The sequence below is a fragment of the Pseudochaenichthys georgianus genome, chromosome 4 (assembly GCF_902827115.2).
Source record: "Pseudochaenichthys georgianus chromosome 4, fPseGeo1.2, whole genome shotgun sequence".
In the NCBI taxonomy this organism is placed as follows: domain Eukaryota; kingdom Metazoa; phylum Chordata; class Actinopteri; order Perciformes; family Channichthyidae; genus Pseudochaenichthys; species Pseudochaenichthys georgianus.
In genome coordinates this window covers 13113555-13135982 of record NC_047506.1, presented here as the reverse complement: position 1 = coordinate 13135982, position 22428 = coordinate 13113555, and the positions used below count along the sequence as shown (strand labels likewise).

The following is a 22428-nucleotide window of genomic DNA, read 5'->3' as shown; positions in this document are numbered from 1 at the left end:
TGCATTGAAGTGGAGTGGAGAACTGCTATTTATGAAACCATTGAATCATGCCAGTGGGTTTTCCATCCCATATCTGCTGAAATATCTAATGTAAACAGCAACAATCTGCAGGTGTTCAAGGGGTATGTAATCACGTTTTCATTGTGGGGATGCTGTTGAAAGGCATGTTCTCTGAAGCTCAGGAAAGAGTGGTTTGGTTGAGACGTCATGCGATGAAAACCGATTGCGGAACTCGTAATGAAAGATTCTGTCAGGAAGACAAAATATATCCAAAGGCTTAAGATTTTACAGTTCACTCTAGAAAGTCAGATGCAAGATATCCCTGGCTTGCCCTTAGTGGAATCTTCTTTGTCCTCGTGCTTCAGTCCTGATTTAGAGCAGCAGTAAATCCTGAAGAGGCTCGTGTAAACGAGAGTTGGTGAATCTACGCCCATAAATATAAAGGATTTAGAACCAAGGCCTTTTGAAGGAACTCTGAGTGCCCATTTATGAAGCTTGTTAACTTAAAGAGCTCCACTGGTACATTCAATATTTTCCGCTTTTGTTCAAACTTCCTACATCCTTTTCTTTGCAGTAAAGATTCCCCCAGCTTAAGTTAAAGGTGGTGTATGTAATTTTGGAGAAACCAGCTCGAGTGCGCTAGAATTTGAAAGCACACAACCGGAAAAAATCTGCCTCTTCCTTCAGACTTCCTTACAGAGCCCCTCCTCCAACACACGAACGCGCACATGACCAATGAGGGCACGAGATAAGTTGGTGCACAGATGGAAGGCTGACAGGCAGGTAGGCCATCCAGTTATCTGAGCCGGGCCGGCTAAAATGATTGGTCGTGCTTTTTCAGCGCTACGGCTTCCACAGATGACATTTTTTATGTATTTATTGTCAAAGCATTTAATATATTCATTGCTATCGGGATGTTAAGAGCATTCCATGGAATATAACAAAAAGTGTTTCTGAAATAAATTACATAACCCACCTTTAAGCAAGGCTGCTAATACTTCAATAATAAGATGTTACAGCTCATTGCTCCATTTTTGTCTGCCATCATTAAGTTATGAAGTGTGGGTTTACTTGCTGACACACATAATACACGTCAGGTCCAGCCCTTTAGGACCTGGTAAATCACCCCGACTTGACCGTGAGTGACTCGACTTTTGACCTCCTGAGTCATAATGACCCCTGAGTGCAGCCATATGTCAAGGGCTTGGGCCTCTGCTCTTAAGCCCACCTCTCAATAAATGATGGGGCTGAAAGAAAAATAGTCTTTAAAAGCATGTTTACTTGGTGGGAGATGTTATAAATCAATATGTGTTCACACTTACTTGGCCATTAAGCTGATTCTGATTATGGATATTGTCATTTTGAATCAGCCCATTTTACTATGTAAGGATTTCTCAGATGGACTATTGCCTCTTGCTTAATTGTTGCTCTTGTTATTTCCACCACCCCTCCTCCCATTTCCCAACAAACACACAATTCCCCAAATTATTTTTTAATGGCTTACAAGCAATAATTAAGGCAGATAAGCATGAGGGACATCTGACAAGTCTTTAAATGATAACTTCAAAGTACCCCTGCTGTGACATGTGAGGGCTGGCAATGCATTGTATATGGATTGGACCAGATTCAAACGAGGTTAATCCAAATTTGAACATTTCTAGAAAAAATAATTAAATGGGGAACCTTATTTTGCATGTCATAATAATCCATTCACCTCTAGGAAAAATACATATGAGATAGACCTTTTTTTATATAATTTTCAGCCTCTGGAATGAATAGCTGCCAATCAATCCTTGATGAAATACATAAGGGATAATGTGCTGCGACGCGGTCATTATGGGGAAAAGAACACCGACAGGCTGATCAGGAGCCCGACGCGAAGCGGAGGGATCTAGATCGGCATGAAGGTGTTCTTTTCCCCATAATGACCAAGTCGCTGCACATTATCCCGCTTATTACATGGCCACATTCTCAACAAAGTAACGTTATGACTCCCAATATTAATTGAAATGCTTTTATGGATTTAGAAAATGATTTTATTGATTTAAAAAATAGTTTTATGTATTGATTTAAATTGACATGCATCCGCGAAGAAAAATAGTGCGATGTTACTGTTTGAACTAACGTAGCAACGGCAGGAACTGCTTCGATAGCGTTTTTGAGGAGCTTTCTGATTACAGATTTGAAAACATCGCTGCTTGCTTTAAAAGTAGCACAATTCATTATGTCAAACCTTGGAAAGTATCTCGATATCCCTGCCCTAATGCCAAAGTAACTGCACACTGTATGTTTTGCCATTTGATGTCTATGTCTGGACCGCTGCGTAAAAAGGAGGGTTTCTGCCCGTTACTTCTCCGCTGTTTTCTTGTCCCTCTTGTCTTTTTCTTTTCTTCACTGGGGACTCATCAGCCACTAACCATTACTCCAAATTACTGTGCTCTCCAAATATATTAAAATGAATGTTAAAATCCTCCATGTTGCTATCACACGCCAGCGGAAAACTAAAGACAATCAGATAGTTTGCTTGCTTTTCAAACTGTTACATTTGAAAAACAGTGAGAGCGTCTCTTGTCAGTTTGAAAAGCCAACGGTAGGAACTGCTTGCGTTTTTTAGGAGCTTTTTGATTACAGATTTGAAAACATCGCTCCTTGCTTTAAAAGTAGCACAATTCATGATGTCAAACCTTGGAAAGTATCTAGATATCCCTGCCCTAATGACAAAGTAACTGGCAAGTGAATATGTGTCACCGTTTGATGTCTATGTCTGGACCGCTGCGTAAAAAGGAGGGTTTGTGCCCCGTTACTTCTCCGCTGTTTTTCTTGTCCCAGTTCGAAAAGCAAACTGCATGCAGTTTGCTTTTCGGCCCAACTGTATACAGTTAAATCGACCGGACTTCTTTCTGAAGATGTGAGCGTCCTTAACAACGGTCAATAAGTCCTTGACAGCGGTCTGTCTGTTCGGTATTAACAACGTGTCACGTGTTCTGAATTGACCAATCAGAATCGAGTATTCAACTAAGCCATGTAATAAAGTAATATAATTTCACTTCTCAAAGTATTATGGGGTGAAAAAAAAAATCTTTCATCCAAATAATAAATAAATACTATTATTTGTTTTTCTGGCCACTGTATCGGAGTAAAATAGAGTCACATATAAATCAACCTAACCTAGGAGCAGGCAGGTCTGCAGTCTAGTCGGAATAAGAGCTGCATAAAGAATTCAGTCGGAGCAGCAGTCGTGTCACCAGGCCATGACTACCCAGTTGGTCAGGGAATTTAAATGCCAGGTGGGGGTCAGTAGAAGCACTAGCTGAATAATGTGGCACAAATGCATACACATGAGGGCCGAGTGTCGGTAAGAGGAACCACTGCTGTGGTCTGCTTGAGGAAGTGCACTTTGGGAATGCAAACCAAGCAGATGGAGCCTTCCCATTTGTGTGTTCTGCCACTGGTGACCCATTGGGAAATGCTTCCTTATTGAATCGAGGAGCATCAAATGCTTCATTGGAGCAGAGAAGTAAGTCTGCGCTACCCAATGAATGTTTGACCATTTTTTTTCATTACTTGAAATGGAAAATGTTGAAATAAAAAAGACCAAAGGAAGAGATGACAAGCGCATAGCCATTCCATTATGAACATTCTTTAGAACAAAATATGACTCACATAATGTTTAAACTCTAGATCTCTTGATATCTTTGGGAATTGTGTCAATGATAAGGCTGAGTAATGAGGGTCAAAGGTCTTGCTGTTGCTAAAAGGCAGAGACTGGGACTGCACTATATCAGTTCTCCTGAGCAATGACTCATAGGATTAGTCCTCTGCTAACACACTGAAAGTGCAGGCAGCACAACTTTACATGTAAGGGTTAAATTATCTATCATAGAACCAAATGTACCCTAAACCAATGGGCACAAAACCTTGACCTATCGTTCATCATTTTAAAAATGTTTTGTAATTTAAGGCTCTCATATGCCAGTGATCATTTGTTTACTGTTACTCAATTTACTGTTTGATGGTCATCGCAGCCATTTCATTACCAGAAGGTGTCCTTGCTTTTTTTGTGTGACCTAAAAAGCACTCCCCACTTCTCCCTCCCTCGCTCTCACAAACACACACACACACACACATACACACACACACAAAACACACGGCCTGGCCCCAGGGCTCTCCGATATTAGACAGTGAGATGACATTGTGTGCTTGTGTGAGTGCAGTCAGCCGACATGTGCAGATGATGTGAAGTCAATAATGCATTATGAAAAAAACCCGGATTTATGACCTTGATGAGCCCCATAGAGCTTAATTAGGCCTTAAGGTTGATTTACATACAAGTGTACATGGAATTTGATGAGGCTGTGATTTCATGCTGGTGCAGCGCATTTTTATTTTGTCTCTCGGCAACACTTGATGCTTATATTTGTTCAAAGTCTTCCGGATTAGAAAAGGGAAATTTGAAACCTTTCTTTCCTTTTTGACTGCCAGCCTTTGCTGGTGTCCATGTTGTTTCTCTAAACACAGTAAAATGATAACAGCAAAAAAAAACATGTATTTTATCTATGCAGGCGTATGTGTCTACAAGTGACAGTGGTAGATGAGGAATAGCGTTAATCTAAGAAACAGTCCCTTTAGAGAGGATATTTCTGCTTAAAGAAGCCCACGTTAACACCAAAGGAGCGATGCGTGTCTGTGTCCTGGGGGGTCTTTTTTCATTGCGTCTTTTCAGAGAGAAATTACAAGATATTTTTCAGAGTCATGTACCTATATCAAAGATGCTCCTGATAGCCCCCCTGCTGTTGCTATGGAAGTAGCGGAGATGTAAATGAACTGGAGTGAATTGGATGGAGAATACAAATGAGGCTGGAATGCTCGTTCCCCTGCTGCTCTTTGCCTCCTCTTCTCCCAATATCTCTCTTTTCCTGTCTCCCTCTCTCTGTGCGAGTAGGTTTCAAAGACCAAACATTTCTGAGTATTCCACATATTTTGACACTACATAGCTCGCAGCCCTGTTTCCTACAAAAAGAATATCAAAAAAGGCAATAAACTGCATTCTCAATGATGTATGCATGGACTTATCATGATAAAAAAACAACATCACCAACTTATTTCTTAGGTCTAGTAAAAGCTCATGGTTTGTGTTAAGATAAGTATGTTTTTTGCATTAGCTCAAACATTGGCTTCACCCGATTATCATACCATTTTCGAAACGTCCCAAAAATGTATTCCAGGATAAGTACATTTATTTTCAAACGTAATTGACAATGCAGTTTCAGTTTATGAAACATTTTTAGGAGACTAAACTGTTATGAGGGATGGGTGGATCTCCTTTTTATATGATTATAATTTTTTCAAATGGCTAGAATTTCCTTAAAAATTGTATTATATTAAACAAGACCACTATGGCTTGGTACACATTTTCAGTCTGGTAGCATTTATTGTGGTGATGGATATTGATGCAATACAAGAAACAGTAAAAACTATATTTGTTCCCCCTACAGCACAACTGTGGGTTCTCACTGGTTATCTCTGATACAACATGAGCTAATATGTCACTTCAGTGTAATCTGTTCCGCAGAAGTCATAGTTTTAACATCAGTTGTCCAAGCGTTTAATACTCTACAGATGTTATGGTCTGAATTACAGAGGAGAAAAAACCTCTACATAAGTGACTGTCGATTGCTGTTAGCCATGCCCAACAATGACATCAGCTTTCATCACACAGTGGAAAAAATAGAAACACAGTTTTGAGTTAATGTTAGGAAATTCAAAAGAATAATATATTTCGAACCCATAGTGTAATTATTTTGCAGAACGGCCACACAAAGTCAGCAGTCTACCTCATACCCTGCTGTTTGCAGGATATATGCAATATTTTCTTTCTTCTCCTCCTCTTGTGTGGACCTGACTTTTGAAGAATACATGCTGTTGTAAAGGATATCTCTGGATTATAGAATCAGCCCTGTTGGCAGAGTCTTGACTTAAAGGTTTCTTTTCCTTCACAGACTTCCTTTGCTTGTACCATAGAGAGGAGGGGGTAAGGGGTGGGGTGGCAGAACCTGGAGGACTCAAGCTGCGTTTCCTGTGGCTCCTAGCTAATGCTATAGGCCACACTTTTCTTTCACCCCAAATCCCCCTAGCAAGCGACCTTGTCAGCTCAGGACTGCAGAATAATGGCGGGCCAGGCAGAAATGCTAGCTCATTTACAAGCAGCTGTTTAGTTCTCATCAGCAAAGGAAAATCAAAGGGGCCGCGTTAACGTTAGGCGACAACCATCCGGAGCATCCCCGTCACATTTCTCATTGGCTCTCCGACAGAAAAATTATCTGGTTTCACATCAAAATAATCTGGAGACCTCTTTTGTGCTCCGGCCACAATGATGGCAGCCTGAGTGGCTGAATGGGCCTTTTGATCAACCTCTGCTATGCCCCTGGACTCACTCTTGAAGCATGTGTAATTCAAGTTTCAAAGGGTCATTTTGATTTTGAAAACATTTACTGGAGGCAGGATAGCCCTGATGAAAAACTGAAAAGTGTATTTGTATTCATGCCGCAATTCAACAGCAATAGAAAAAAATGGGATGCGTCTTGTTGAGAAAGATTCAAGTTGTTTGCCCTCATTAAACATATGACTGCATTTTATCAGTGTGTACTCGACATGTTCTCTATGTCTGTTGTCCCTTTGGGTTTGATCATGGTAATGTCTAGTTTCAAGGGACTACATGGGAGAGGGTCTCTGCATGGCTGATGAAAATCCTAATGACACCTCGTTTGTGTGAAATAGGAAGACATTTTGTTCATTAACTCTGCTTCAGTGACACTCATATCCTACCAGATGGTCACTTTCCAATTGATTTGGCTCATCTGCGGGGAAAAAAATGAATTAAAACATTACAGCACCAAAGAGACGGAGCATAATGGATCCACTTTACATACTGGAGTTTCATGCGGTTCTTCAGCTGCAGATTCTGTACGGGTGTAATGTAATAGCAAAGGTTACACATGGTAGTAAATGCCATTCTGGGAAGCTTTAAATTGAGGATCCTCATTGGTGTAATAAAGTGCTATAACCCATGAAAATAGAGGTCCTGTGCACCAATCAATGTCAATTACTATCATGTACAATAAGCATGTGTCAAAAGGTTGAGTGATCATGTGCTTTCGAGACACTAAGCAGCTGCTTCCTAAAGCACAGAAAAGTGTCTCTAATTGTAATTTCAACGTGTTGTTAAAATGTAATTTCTGTATGTGGGTGGAAAGAAAGAATAGTTAGGATTGTGCAATGGCACTGCCCATTGCTCCGCTAAATGCTCGCTACTTAGAAGATGAAGAGGAATTGAAATGCTTTTGTTGTGGTGGTGGGTGGGATGGGTGACCAGAATGTGTGATTAGTATTGGCTTGGCCATGATAAGGATCTGACCAGAAATGTCTCTGGTGCACGATGTTGCCATGGTCACATAATGAGCTTCCCACATAATATTGTATTGACGATGCCTTGATCCTTTTGCTCCCTGGCGTTTAATTAGTGTAGAGAATGTAAAACTCCTCCTTTTCAGGTGTTCGATTGATAAGTATCGCTCCTTTAAGCCCTTGTCATTGGTTCGGATGCACGATCAAAGAGTAAAGGTATATCAAAGCTAGTGAAATAACATCTCATATTTCAAGGAGGTCTGAAATATTCGCTACCGAGGAGAGGAGGGTGCCGAGTTTCCCTTTTTGAATCTGTGTGTATGTGTGTGACAAACACAAGTAAAGATTCCTCTCAGTCATGCGGCTCTGTTTTTGCACCCATTCACCAGTGGTGCGCGCCATTTTGTTTGCTCAGAAACATGCTATAGCAACAAGTGATCATCAGAACGGGTGCAAAGGAAAAGTGATTTTCCATATTTTAATATCCATCTCATATTGATACTCTTGGCATGATTGACTTTTACCGTATTGAAAGTAAATAATTTTCATATCATGCATTCATTTAATAATTATGCTAATAACCCCATGAGAAAAATAATGATTACTTTTCTGGCTCATTTGAATAATTAATTAATTGTGTTAAGTGAGACAGTAAGTATTGCATTTTGTTTGTGTGGGATTTACTGTGATCACATTATTCTCTTGTAATTGCAATGCCTTGTCGTGCCAACAAATGATCAATGGTGTTTTTGTGTCTTCATAATGTCTGTATGAAAACTGAGGAAGAGGATTTATATGAAGTTGTCACATTAACCCTCCATTATATAACACAGAAAAACTTATACAAAAAATCATTATAGCAGGAGCTGATTTAAATTTGTCAGTGTAGCAGTATCAACTATGTTTGCCTTTTGCCTGTTTAACTAATGGATACTTCTGAATATAAATGTTGTGGTGGAAATGATGTAGCTGGGTCACACAACCACAGTGTGGAGAAGAAAAGTTCTGAAGAATCTCCAAAATTAAATAAATAATTGTACAAAACATGGTGAAAACACCAAAACATTGCTGACTTAATTGTAAACATTAACTTGAAGCCGTTGTTTGCTGAAATATTGGGTGTCCTTTATAGATTTGTCCTTGTCACTCATTTACCATGGACCAAAAATACCATCTGACACCAGAGTGAAAAGTAGTCCAGCCTCGGGTCTAATCAACGGGGAGAGGCTTTTTGAGGTTGTTTACGAGTGTGCTTTGGTCCATGATGCACCCAACCAGCTGGCTAATAAAGTGTGCTTAGATGACAGCAATTTTGTTTGATTTCCAGAGATTTGAACACAAAAATGCACCGTTATTACAGGGCCTGTCACGGACATGGTTGAAAAGTTGCTTAGTGCATTTCAGTATCCTTCAGTACACATTGATCTCCTCATTGCACCAGTCTGTTTTCCTACTCAAGCAGAGAGACTGCATTCATTCTAAATCTTTAAACCAGAAGCTGAGATTGTGAAGGCTCTGCCGAGGAATTTAAGTGTTATAACAGTGTTCCTGGGACGCAGAGCATCAGGGGGTTCGGCTGCGGATCTGGAGATCAAACTCGGAGGTCTTGCATATGGGCAAAGAACTAGTTGACTTCCAGCCTCAAAATAGGCCAATGCAGGGTAATGTATCCCACCCAGTCATACGTAACTGCTGCACAATTGATCCATGTAGTGTATTTGACCTCTATAGCAGTACAACAAAGGATTCAGTCAATTTAATAGAAATAAATGCACGGTTTGTTTAAGAAAATATATATATTTAAATGTACATTCATTGGTGGAATGTATTATGTGTATTTATTTCGCTTGTGCATTTGATAGCTATTTCAATTATTAAAATTGTATTTTTTCACTATACAATGATATGAGTATTACAAATGTTGCTGTGCCATGGATTAATGTTTTACATAGGTTGTTATAGTTACTTCCTAAACAACATATTGCTCACTTTTGAAGGAGCTTTGCTGAAGTGCAATGGGATCGACCGATATGGCTTTTTCAAGGCCGATACCGATTATTAGTAATCAAGGAGACCGATAACCGATATTTGGAACCGATATACATTTGCAGTAAAAAAAAAAATCTTGGTGTCAAAATGTAGAATAACACAAACTCCAACACAACTCAACACAACTTCTTTGAAATGCATTTAAGCATAGCCTATATTATGTTTAATTAACTTTTAAACATCTTACAACTGGTTTCCTCTCTGTGCCCTTTTCTTTAGTGCAGTCATCTGCAATGAGTTAGAGAGAGACAAGAAGTGGGGCTGCAGGCTGACATGCTTAACTAACAATAATGCTTAATTTATTATATCTGTCTATCTAGCATAACATCCCAATAAGCTGCTAGCAACTGCAAAACACTAGTGCTAGCTAATGTTTTGCAAACTATTAAAAGTGAGGCTATTACAGTATACCCAACGTTAGTCTAGTAGCCTCACTTCTAATATTTTGCTAAACATTTGCTCGATACATGTTGGCTAGCTAATGAGCTTCACATATCAACCTGAAAAACTGCGAGGCTCCACTCGCAGCCCCTCCCCCCCCCACCACAGTTACTCCGCTGCGAGACGCTGCACGCACCCCCAACTCTGACTGACTTCCCACGTCCCTGTGTAACCGGGAAACTGATATAATTGGATCATAAGATCGTGGTGTTTTTGCAACTTCAGCATAGGGTATAGGGATGTTTATTGAACTTAGGTTTAACACATGCATGGCTCTGCCGCTCAGCGCTGCTGCTTGCTTCAGTCTGTGTCTGCGTTCTTTCGCACCTGCCCAATAGAGTCTGGATGCAGACCGCAGCAAGGAGGCGGATCCTATAGGGGGCAGATCCTATAGGGGGCGTATCCTATAGGGGAGTTTCCTAAAGGGTTATGAACCCCGCCCCCCACGTATTTCTTAAAGGTATATGACGCTCTGTTTCTTATTTTAATGCTTTGAATGAATCATAAACGAACTTTGAAAAATAATAATTATAATTAATTTGCATAAAGAATGAAGAGTATACAACCCACAGAGAAGACAAATTCATAAATTGTGGGCATATCATTTTTTACTGTTTGTGCAGTGGTAGTAATTATTATTTAAATCAATCAACTACGTTTTATGGAAGAGGTTTCTGTACACCTAATATACTGAAGTTGAAGTTACTGTCCTGATGTGTATCATTCATTTGTTCATGTTGTGTCTGGTGGTAAGATTAATTAATTAATTAACGTATTTATTATTTTTGGAACATTACAATACACATCAAATACTAAACATGAAATGTATAGTACATACCAATACATTGTACAAAGGAAAATAGACAGTACATACAAGGAGGAAAGTCTTCATTTAACATAAACATTTTATTGGGTGTTCTAATTCAGCAACCACAAAATGTGTACCCAGATTTAATTATCTCTGACTTCATCAACCAAAAGATCAATTTTGATATTTAACATGACATACTCAGAAAGAAAAACACACTGTCTGGCTTATACAATTTGTGTTGGTCATCTTTGAATATCATCCAAGTTTTGTAGATGGACAATTTTGCTATTATTAGTATAAGGTTTACACTAGGCTATATATTTCACTATGGGGTGTGTTAAGACCCAGAATGATATTTGGCTATTTCTGTGTACATTTCACTTTGAACAGAGACAATATAAGGGCAGCAACTTGAGTTGACTGCTAAAGTTTCAAATGTCGCATAAGACTGATCCAGATCCTGAATGTTTTCCTATCTGACCGTGGCTGTCCTCTGTCTCCTGCTATCTGTATATTTTGCGCAGTCTATCTTTGCTCACGCTGTTGCGTTGGCGTGTTCTCCTGCGTGTTGGCCATGTGTTGCACTGGAACCAGACACCACAAAGACTTCAGCCGAGCACGTACGAACTGCGCATGCGTGGCAATAACTCTCCTTACCAGCAGGCGGCGGTAGTGTGTATTCATCATTCAAAACAGGCAACAACCGGAAAACAGAGAAGAAGGACAGACTACGTGATATAAACAAACAACAAATAGCTGTGCGTTAGCTTCACCTTAGCATGTGTTCTTTGCAGGTGTTTGTTGAGGTGATGACTGATTTTAGTAAGTAACGAAGTAACGCGTGTCGGGGCAATGTTAGTAACTGTAGTGTGATTACTGAATTATAAAAGTAGCGCGTTACACTACTCCGTTACCGACAAAAGTAATAAACGCGTTACTCCCAACTCTGAACATAAGTATGATTAAAACGAGCTACGCCATTACCCTCTCAACAACAAATACATTATTATTATTAACAGACAGAACAGAACAGACGTGACTAGGAACTCTCAAGTAAACACTTTGAAACATTAAGGCTTTTCTGAACACACGATGGCAGCAGTTAATGCAGACAAAAAAGAAAAGGCACAGTAAAGCTGAGAGTCATTCACATCCCTAGAATGCGTGGGGGGCGGGGTTCATAACCCTTTAGGAAACGCCCCCTGTCTGCGGTCTGCATCCAGACCCATCTCCACCTGCCTGTAATCTGAGAAGGTCCCGCCTCTCTGGCTGGCTCCCGCCCGGAAAATCTGCAGTAATAGCCTATCAGATAGCGCTGTGGGCGGGACATTGCTCGTGTACACAGAGTGGTGACTGCAGCCAGAGAAACGGCCGCATCAGAGCCAAAGTTTTATCGGCAATTTGATTAAAAAAAAGGCCGATACCGATAATCAGTCAAATGCGGAATATCGGCCCCTAGCATTGACATCAACTCAAGATTGGCTGTCAAGTCTTGTTCCAAACATGTGGTGTTTTTATATTTCTCCTCCTGGTTTTTTTCTCTCAAGACAACATCTTTGATACATTGTGTATCACCTTAAGCATTTCTTTTTTACTCTAGAGGGAAAAGTTGCTTAAAAACAATGAAATATGGCTGAAACCTATCATATGTGAAAGCCTTTATCTTTTCATGCCTCTTGGTCACAAGTTTCCTGTCAACAAGAACAAATAGAGAAAAAATAAAAACTTTTTAGAGTGTTGTAAGATCTCGGACAACAAATGAAGTCTTATGGAGGTTAAATAGGCAAGCTGCCCTCCTCTATGCAGATATATCCTTTGTTCACCCTGAGAGTAAAATGTTTGCCTGGTTGGTGCACAAAACGGAGGCTGACATTTATCTTCCTTTATAAAATGCCACAGTAGTATTTCCTGACGAGGGATACAATACAGAATGCTAATCTAGTGCCGTTATAGCATAACATTTAATCAGACTAAGATAATTATATTAGTAGTTAATTGATGAAGCGTCCAACAGGGGAAAATAAACCTGGCCTTGTTAGGTCGATTTAACAGAGCTGCAGTCAGAAGCTTTCTCACAACATGGCAAATATTTTTTTTTAAAAAAAGCTTTGTAATTGGAAAAACTGCATAAATTGATCAGTTTGACCTTTCCAGGTGCCAAACAAATTAGTGCACAAGAAGTAGGGTAAATCTTTTATGTTCTTCGTTGTCCTGCGAGAACTAAACCTCATTCTGGACATAGAGGCTTTTGAGCATGTTTAAAAAGCTGTATTTTATGTATGTAGTGGACACACTCCGAACTCTCAATATCCCGCCCTTCGATTGTCAGCACTGCAAGCTAAGTGGATTGAATTGCAGTCATGTTGAACAGATGTTTGCTGCTGTACTTTTTCATTTATGGTGGAGAAATTAGCTTTTCAAGATAACCACAAGTCTCTAGTGATGTGCTGTGTGGTCCCTTACTGATATGAAACACAGGATAAATGACACAACTGGGGTGGCAGATTGTTTACAAAAATAAATAAATAAGCAAAAAATGAATTCTTAATGAAGTTCTATATTTTTCTCCCCATCACAGCAGCTGTTGGGTTTTCTTATTAGTGTTGTGTCAGTGTGCTTACTGTACATAAACGGTCGTAAGGGGTTACAATGCTCCAGACATGTTAGCCGACAAACTAGACTTTAATGACAATTATCGATTTTTTTCGCAGGGATGACATACTAACACCATTAGCTCACTGGTGCGGTTGAGATCTGAAATGTTCACTCAATATACTGATGTATGTCAGGCTGGTGGTCCAATCCAAGGTTCACTATCCTCATAGCAGCGTTAGTCATCTTGCTAGTAACAGCCTTTTAAATAAAAAGGGTGGCACATGCACAAAATGCTGCTTTTTAGATATATCTGGCAAATCCAGCTCTGATATCCTGTGTCTTCTCTCTTTTATGCCGTCTTTCTCTGTGTCAGCTCAACCACACAGCTCCCTTCGATTTGCCCTGATAGAGCTCTTTCTCTCTCTTCTCCCTCAGGGTTTAGCCGAGCCGCCCTGCCATTTGGCTTAGTACGGAGAGAGCTGTCTTGTGAGGGTTACCCCATCGATCTGCGGTGTCCAGGAAGTGATGTCATAATGATCGAAAGTGCCAACTATGGCCGAACGGACGACAAGATCTGCGACGCGGACCCTTTCCAGATGGAGAACATCAACTGCTATCTTCCAGATGCCTTCAAGATCATGTCACAAAGGTAAAACTGCTGACATCTCAGTGCTGTACCAAAATAAAGTATCACAAAATGAGGCATCTGCCAAACTTACAGGACTCTGAGAAAATAATTGACGGGGCTAAACACTTAATTTCATAGTTGCCCTGAGCAACCGTATACGGACTGCTGTCAACCATTTCATTTTGTCTGGTTGCCCCTGTTGCCCATCTATCTTTCATTCTCTTAAAAAATCCTCCACATTTCTTGCCTTTGGAGTCAAATCTTCCTGCCAAGGAGAATAACACGGCTGCAGCTGGATTGATTTACTCCATCGAATATAGCAAACGGGAATGTTAGTGTGAAGGGGAAAAAAATGAAAAAGCAACAGTAGGCTGTCAGCATCCATAACCTAGAAGACATTAATGTTAGTACGCACTGAGATAGCTCAACATGAGAGAATTAGCAACTGTTTTTGAGTAGAGCATTTATTTTTTTAAAGAAATCAGAGTCAAAAACCAAAGCACTAAACTGACAATGGACATTACATTCACATTTCAAAAGATGAACATAACAAATGAACCTTTCAACAACATTCACTACAACTAAAAGCTATTTTCAATATTTCACTATTTGACATGACTGCAGATCGGATCCAACTTGCTGGAGGTAATTATTCTGCCCACTGTAATTTACTCAGTTGAATACATTACCTGACAAAAGTCCAATCTAGATGGAGTATGCTAACATTAGTCTATCACTGTTTGACTTACTACTGAAGCTGGGCCACTTGCTCTTAGCAGAATCCATTTAATGTGCGTGTGGTGTGTTAGAGTAACACTGTGTGTGCTTTGTGTATCTGTAACACAAAAGAGATAGAGACCGAAAAAAGAGTTTATGTTACGTGAAATATGTTAACAATTGTTTTAGTTATGAATTCAATCATAAATGATTATAACACAGCAGGCATCTTCTCAACTCTGGCCACCAAAAACGGATGGCTGTTGTCCAGCTGCACAAACAAACCCTCCTTTTATAGAAAGTTTACTTATCGTGGTGATGTTGAAAGGATAGTTGGCAACTGCTATAGCTTTTATAGATTAGATGATCAAAAGCTCAGGAATACATTGTAGGCATTGTCTTGTTTAATTCATCACAAAAAAACAAATGTAGATTTACCTAAATCTGCCTTTTTTAGAGCCGAATGTGTTTTATTATTATTCGGGGCATGTGTGGTAAAAATAACAAAGCAATTTAAATGAAATGCTTAAGGTAGGTACCATCTTAAGTAGTTATACTTTTACTCCACTAAATAGATACTAGATTTGACTTTTTAAAGCATTCACGTTTTTTTTTAACTGTTACAAATGTAAAATATTCAAAACTTGCTCCAGCTCAACCAACTACAACATTAAAGGACTTCTTAGATGCATATACAAAAATCATAATTTAATTGAATAACTATAAATATAAATTGGCAGACTGATTTCTAGAGTTTTGCAAGCGATAACAAACTTTAATAAGTGTTTATTGCTCCTTCATTTAAGTAAATTATTTTAATACTGTTTTCACTACTGGCTTTCCTTGACTTTAAGGATACTTATTTTCTACTTTGGTAAATCCTGTCAGATTAAGGGCAGGCTCTTGGCAGCCCAGATTTAAGGATTGATCACTGACCACAGAAATGGCCCATATTTGAAAGCTGCTGTCTTTGTAGCTAGAACTCGTGCAAAGATGGATGATTGATGGTGGAATTGGAAAACAAACCCACGGAGGTGCATGGATTTGCGCGCATGCCTGCAACTCAGTAGGGTTCCACTGGTCACACCGTATACATGAGACCTTAAACACGAGAACAGTTGTCACATAGGGATGCCATCTGAGCCAAAGTGCACGGGATGGAATGACATACAAGTTCCACAGAGAGAGAAATTGGTCGGTATGAGACCGTCAGCAACTCTGGCAAGCCGCCTTGGGAAATAAAAAGAAATAATGAAATAAAACAGTAAAGCCCCTTGTATTCAGGGGGTTTGTTGCCAAGCCCTATTTGATAAAGTCAGATAGCTGACTCACATTGTCTGTCTTGAAAGGCTGCAGCCCTCCTGCTCTCCGCTTGTGGCCCTGTGTATTAAGCTGCCCTCGGCCTCGCTCGTACAGAAACAGCCCACTGAAGCACAAATAGTGATCCAGCAGGAGCCACCTGACAACAGGCTCGTAGAAACACTCTCCACCAGCGCCCGCAGAGGACGGCTGTTCATACTCCGGCTCATTCCTCATATGCATATCCTGAATGTGCCAGAAGCCGTACATCAGATGTTTTTCTAAATGTGATTTTAGCATTTCAATGCCACTGCTGAGCTATTGTACTTGGAGAAAAAATAGAAATATGTGTTTGAAGAAAAAGTCCTGTGATACAAAGGGTCCCTGTCAGGTGTGTGGGTTCAAAAATCACGCAAAAGAAACCTCATGAGTTCTCGTGTGACACAAAAAAGGCCATCAAATGTTAAAAAGTGGCAGGTTTATATTTACATAGAGTGGTATACATAGATAACTTATTTGTCAGTGTGAAAGTTATTCTGAGGGATGTCAACATGGACCGTGTATGTTTTTATTTAGCTGAAATTAAGCCATACATTTTCAAATTAAGGTGCAATTAAAAATGCTTTTCTTACCCCTTTAGCTCACACACCCGGTGTTATTGTCCACCATATTAAAATAATAAAATAATAATTTATCCAAATTCTTCAATTACATTTGCTAAAATAATTACTTTTGTAAAACAAAATATAACATGTTCTCATCTAAGATAGTTCCCCACAATTGTAACCAATCATATCTTGACACCCATCGATTGACCCTTCTTGAAACTGTACACTGCTAAGATAGACCGTATAACTGGGGAATCAGTGTCGAAGACCTACATTCATATGTAGGTATTTAAAAAACAGTGTTTGGGTCATCAGAAACAGTTTATTGTCATGGAAATAGATTCAAGGACAGCTTGAGAAATGCCCAAGATTGCATGTGAGACTAATTACTGATTTGATTTTCTATCTCTTAATTTATTTACAGGAATAGACTAAAAAAGGAAGGAAATGTAATACCTTTGTTGTCAAAAAGAAGTCAAAACTCCGCTGTGGCCCTTGATTCTGCTGAGGTAATCCTGCTGAAATGTTCCATATATGGAGCAACATACCGCACACACTCTGTCTGGAGAAAAAAAAACATTTCGTACTTTACATTCTCTATCAAGAAAGGAAAGAAGAGCTAACATTATTTTTTCAATTTTAAACATCCAAAATTAATGTGGTCCTGAAGTGTGGAGAATTGGATTGAGGCTTCACTGAGTTTGATAGATCTCGTTGGCACTCCAAGTTGTTTTTATATCTTGCTGGCATATTATATTCATGAGCACAATGATTTTATGAAAATCGCCGTAGGACAGTTGTGGCTCAATTAGAACATTCAGCTGCAAGCAATTAGTCGACTCAAGTGGGTGATAATCTGTACAGGAATTTTTCACGTGGACACCTCCCCGGCAGATGTGAAACTGCATGGCAGTACAGTTTGAAATAATTAATTCATTGATAATAATATTCAGCGTGGTGATTTCTTAATGTTGTCTTCTTTTCAAGATTTCAGTTGTTTAATTATTACATTTAATCATCTGCGCTGAAGATAATGATAATGATCGCCACCACAACACATTATTGCCACACAGACAACATCTTCTAGATTGGAATTTAAATGTAACTGAACATTATTTAGTGATACATTATGTTTTACTTGCAGTGAGCATCTGGTGCTTACTTGTTATTAAAATTGGGCCAGTCCTTATCAGAGACACTTAATGTAGAAAAGATGACAATCACACATCTTGGCAAATCATTGTCACAAAAAGAACATATGATGAAATGGAGTATGAATAAGTGGCTTTCATCTATGGATTTCTGCTTGAGTAATGAGCTTACTTGTCAGTATTCGATAACAAGGACATTGATTGCTGTAACATAACATGGCTGGGTCCTGCCGTGCCTGTGGATCATGGGTTTCAGAGGAGCGTATCATTGACAAGAATGATCAAAGCAGAAAGCTCTCAAACACACGATGTGAAATTCATTAGTGGGATTAGAGGACAGCTAGTTGGTTAATAATTATCATTAAAACGATCATTACCATTCAACATTGGCTATTTGGAAGTTTGTATTTTTTAATGATGTCATCAGCTTCAATGTGACAGATCTTTACAAACATTAAGTTAATAGGGTTGTTAACAGCTGACTTGTAATGTTGAAATTATCCAGTAATATTAACATGTAATTGTCAATAGATGTGTGGCGGTTCTGGAGACTAAGTGATGCTGCTCACACTATTTATATCAGTGACAGGACTGCTGGCGAGGCTCTCCGAGGAGCTCCATCGCTGCCGCCTGACAGCACGTCGCCTTGTTCTTCCCCTCCTTACACACTGTGTGAGTGTGTATTTAAAGTGCAGTAGATTAAGATTTCATAAAGATCCAGATTAAGTTAGGGGTGTACACAAATTCATGAGCCATGAAACGGCTCTGTGGTCTAGATTTAAATTGGTGATGATGTGCGTAATTTAAAAAGTGTATAAACCCTCATCAGTGATCCTCATTAGCCAAACTACTGTTTACACCAAAATAACACTTGGAATTAATTAATTAAATGTAAAAAAATAATTAAAATGAAGAGACATTTATTAAGGTAGGCTTACCTACAAACATGTTATATCATATCATATTTACATGCCAATATTGTTAATAAATATTCCCGTTTATAATGTTAACAATCATACCTGGCCCATATTTCCCCCAATAAAACATACATGTCTGGGTATTTTATCCATAAGTTGTATATCTACCATTATCATAATATAAAGTATCATGTAACCTGACCACCCCTATTTGACAACAATTAAAGTATAGATAATATCGATTGGTTGCAATGTTTTTAAATTGTACCCTTTAAAACTTGAAAGATGGATACATCGAAATGTTGGTATTTCAGTGTGTTAAAAAAGATTACATACAGTGCCAGTGTAAAGTATGTATCCCTCTACACGTTTTTATCATTTATGAATTTAATATTTGTATACAAGTATTCACCTTTTTCATATCCGTTACAATTGTCTTAAGCAGCCATTTCAGTCTCATGTCTCAATCAGCTTTGCTCATCTAGACATTTCTTTGTCATTCTTCTCAGTTAAACTGCTACAGGACTGTCGGGTTATAGCGGGGGGGATTCATGAGTGAACAGCCCTTTTCGAGTCCAGCCACAAAGTCTTGATCTGGGCTGTGACTCGGCCGCTCCAGGACATGATCATTGTTGTTTTTAAGCCATTCTTCTGTAGCTTTGGCTTTATGCGTGGGAGTGCTAGCAGCGTCTTGTAAAGGTCACATTTGGACCTGCAAAAATGTCACAATAGTATTTCCATTGACTTTAGTGGCATAGCAATATACCTTTGCTGGATTAAAAATCAATAGGTGAGATGGACGGATGTGAGTCAGACAGCCATCCTCCTGAGTCTGTAGAGGCCTGAATCCCCCTGTTGAGCCCCGTTGTCAGCGCCAGTAAATATAGCATAAACACAGACATATGACAGTAATTACAAGATTCTGGGATGTCTTACCCGGATATTGGGTCAGACCTTAAGTTAAAAGCAGGATAATAATGGATCATTTCTAAAAACCCGTTTCCTGAAAACATTATTGGGCAACCCCGTTAGATAGTAAATGGTCTAAATAAACTGATATTAGAGGTGATTAGTGTGTGTGTGTGTGTGTGTGTGTGTGTGTGTGTGTGTGTGTGTGTGTGTGTGTGTGTGTGTGTGTGTGTGTGTGTGTGTGTGTGTGTGTGTGTGTGTGTGTGTGTGTGTGTGTGTGTGTGTGTGTGTGTGTGTGTGTGTGTGTGTGTGTGTGTGTGTGTGTGTGTGTGTGTGTGTGTGTGTGTGTGTGTGTGTGTGTGTGTGTGTGTGTGTGTGTGTGTGTGTCTGGAAATGATTTAATCTTTCAATGGCCTGTCTGCTATCAACAGGCTTGCCTCTTGAGAGAGATGTCTGCCTTGATAATTGTGGCATGAACCTCATCAGCATTTCAGATGAAATGGAGCTAGACGGGTCACTTTGAGTTTAAGAGACGCTAATTTGATTGAAATTCAAACTGGGAGCACCAGGAAGTAGATTGTGCCTTTTTCTGTAATGTGCTCCCTTCACTCATGTCACTTTTCTCCTCTAGTTACACAGCAATTGTCTTCGCTGCTTATTCTTTTTTTTATATTCTGAATTAGAAGTGGCTACTTAGGCTTCCTGAAAGCTATTGTGTTGAGGGATAGAAAATTGAGCAGTATGGGCAAAACTATCTAGGATACGACAATTACATTTCTTGCCCTTAGTCTAAACTGACCGTTTCACATGAGCAACAGATGCCGTTTAACATCATGAGGGACCTGCATGACTGTCTGTCTGTACAGGTTCTATTTAAAACACTATTCAATGTTTTTTTCCTTCGGACATACATATGCGTGTGTGATTAAGTAAGTAAGCCTTTTGCTTACAAAAAAATAGTTGAATTATATTATAGGGATATTTGAAATGGTAACATGTTTATATTGGAAAATCGTGACCAAGATGTGTACTGAGCATTTTACATAAAAAAAGGAAGATATGTCTTTATTTTCAGCTTGTGTGTTTGCTTCACTGAATAGAATACATCCCTTATTGCGTACATTTCATATAAAGTAGCATTTCATTTGAAGAAGGGTATGCATAAAAATACATCTTAAATGAAATATACTTCAAGCTTACATGTCAATAGGTTAGAGTCGCATTTCAGCAAAGCAGAGTTGCAGCTAGGCTGATCTACTGTACGGAGCAGCAATGATTACAATGACTTATCTGTACTTCGAGGTGGATTAGTGAGAACCAGATGTAGATTAGTCTTTTATGGTTTAGGCAGGCTTACACCTTTAACTACGTATGTTAGTGGAATAGAGTTAGTAGAATCTTTTATACTCAAGTCAATTAATTATTCACTTAGCACATTATCTTCATGTCCAATTATTCCTCTGACATGCTTTATGATGGCAGTGGAAAAGGTTAAATTGCATATGGCTACATGGTTTCAGGAGAGCTCTCTGTTACACCTTGTTGGCATCTTATCGGAGCCCTTCTCGCTGTCAGCAGGGAGTGCTCATTTTTAAAGGAGATTTGCATCAAATCCAAGCAGCATTTTCTGTGACATTCTAATTGTACTGATGTCTGCCTCTCCCAAAAGGTCAGAGATGTGATGGGATTACATTTAGAATACTTCAGTGTGATTAACAGGCTGCTAGGGAAATGGAGCCAATCAATGCCGAAAGTAGCTCCATACTGCACTTTTTTTTACTTCAAAAAGGAAATGTTAGGACTATTTTTGTCACTAAAGATTCTTACTACTGTCTATTTATTACCTAAATATGCCATAAAGTTATTATTGATCAATACAGCTTTAGGATTATAGCTAATGTTACTGCTGGTGCTTTTAACACAAAACCAATTTGTCCAAAATAATGATAACATGGCGCTGTATATTTCCTTGATACAATTGGCGTACATTCTTTCTTTCCAAACAGTTGGGTTATGTCATTGCTTTAAGGGCAACTTGCCTCTTTACTTTTTCATGAATCTCATTTTCCAACTGGTTAATTATTCTTTCTCTTGGATTGGAAGATACATGATATTGTGACTATTTCCACATTTCCTTCAGTCGACTCATGTTGAGCAGTCAAGGTATTTATAGAACTAGAATGTTTCACTCTGGAGGGAAGTGGAGACAATTCCTTTGACTTAATATTCATTATGTACATGATTAATTACTATATAGCCTCAGACTATCAAAAGATAGTCAGGGATATGATATTTTTCATGTATTTAATTAGTGTGCACTTTGAGACCTGTGCCCTTGCAGGCCCAAATGCTGAACTTTTTATTGGAGGAATTTCAATTACATGCTCTCTCTCTCAAATGGAGGGCTAGGACTATAGCAGAAGTCATTAGGGCTTTTTCAATTGGTCTCAGGAGAGGCTCAAGGTTTCACAGATGAGAAGAAATCAGTAACACAATCCCGTAGATCAGGGCGCTCCTGCTCCACAGCGGTAAAATTAGGGCGATATATCAGAAAGAGCCATCAACACTTATGTCAACATGGTTTCAAAAGATATATGAGCGTTTTTTCCCTTGTGCTTATATCCTGTTGTTTAATACGTTTTCCTGAGAAACGATGGCAGGCTTATGTCTCATTAGTGTCATGAATTTTATTTTTGATATCATTCTGTTTCATATGCCTAATATAAACCAGGCAGTTGATTCCTGGTCTCATTGGGATCTGTTAGAAAAAGCACTGTAAATTATATTGCTCCTGCATGACATGCTTATGCATGAGCAAGGGGACAGAACCATCAAAGTGACCATATAATATATGGAAAGTGCTGCAGAGTCATGAAATATTGCCTAGAAAAACAAGCAG

General features: G+C 39.1%; 1 protein-coding gene across 13 annotated transcripts in view; it reads left to right on the top strand.

Moving 5' to 3' along the window:
* Positions 1-22428, top strand: part of adgrl2a (adhesion G protein-coupled receptor L2a) — a 100697-nt gene that overhangs the window by 34404 nt on the left and 43865 nt on the right. For all 13 annotated transcript variants that reach the window (XM_034080961.1, XM_034080962.1, XM_034080960.1 and 10 more), the window contains exon 3: positions 13736-13949. In XM_034080961.1, coding sequence (XP_033936852.1) covers positions 13736-13949 — 214 coding nt within the window. The remainder of the gene's footprint in view (positions 1-13735; positions 13950-22428) is intronic.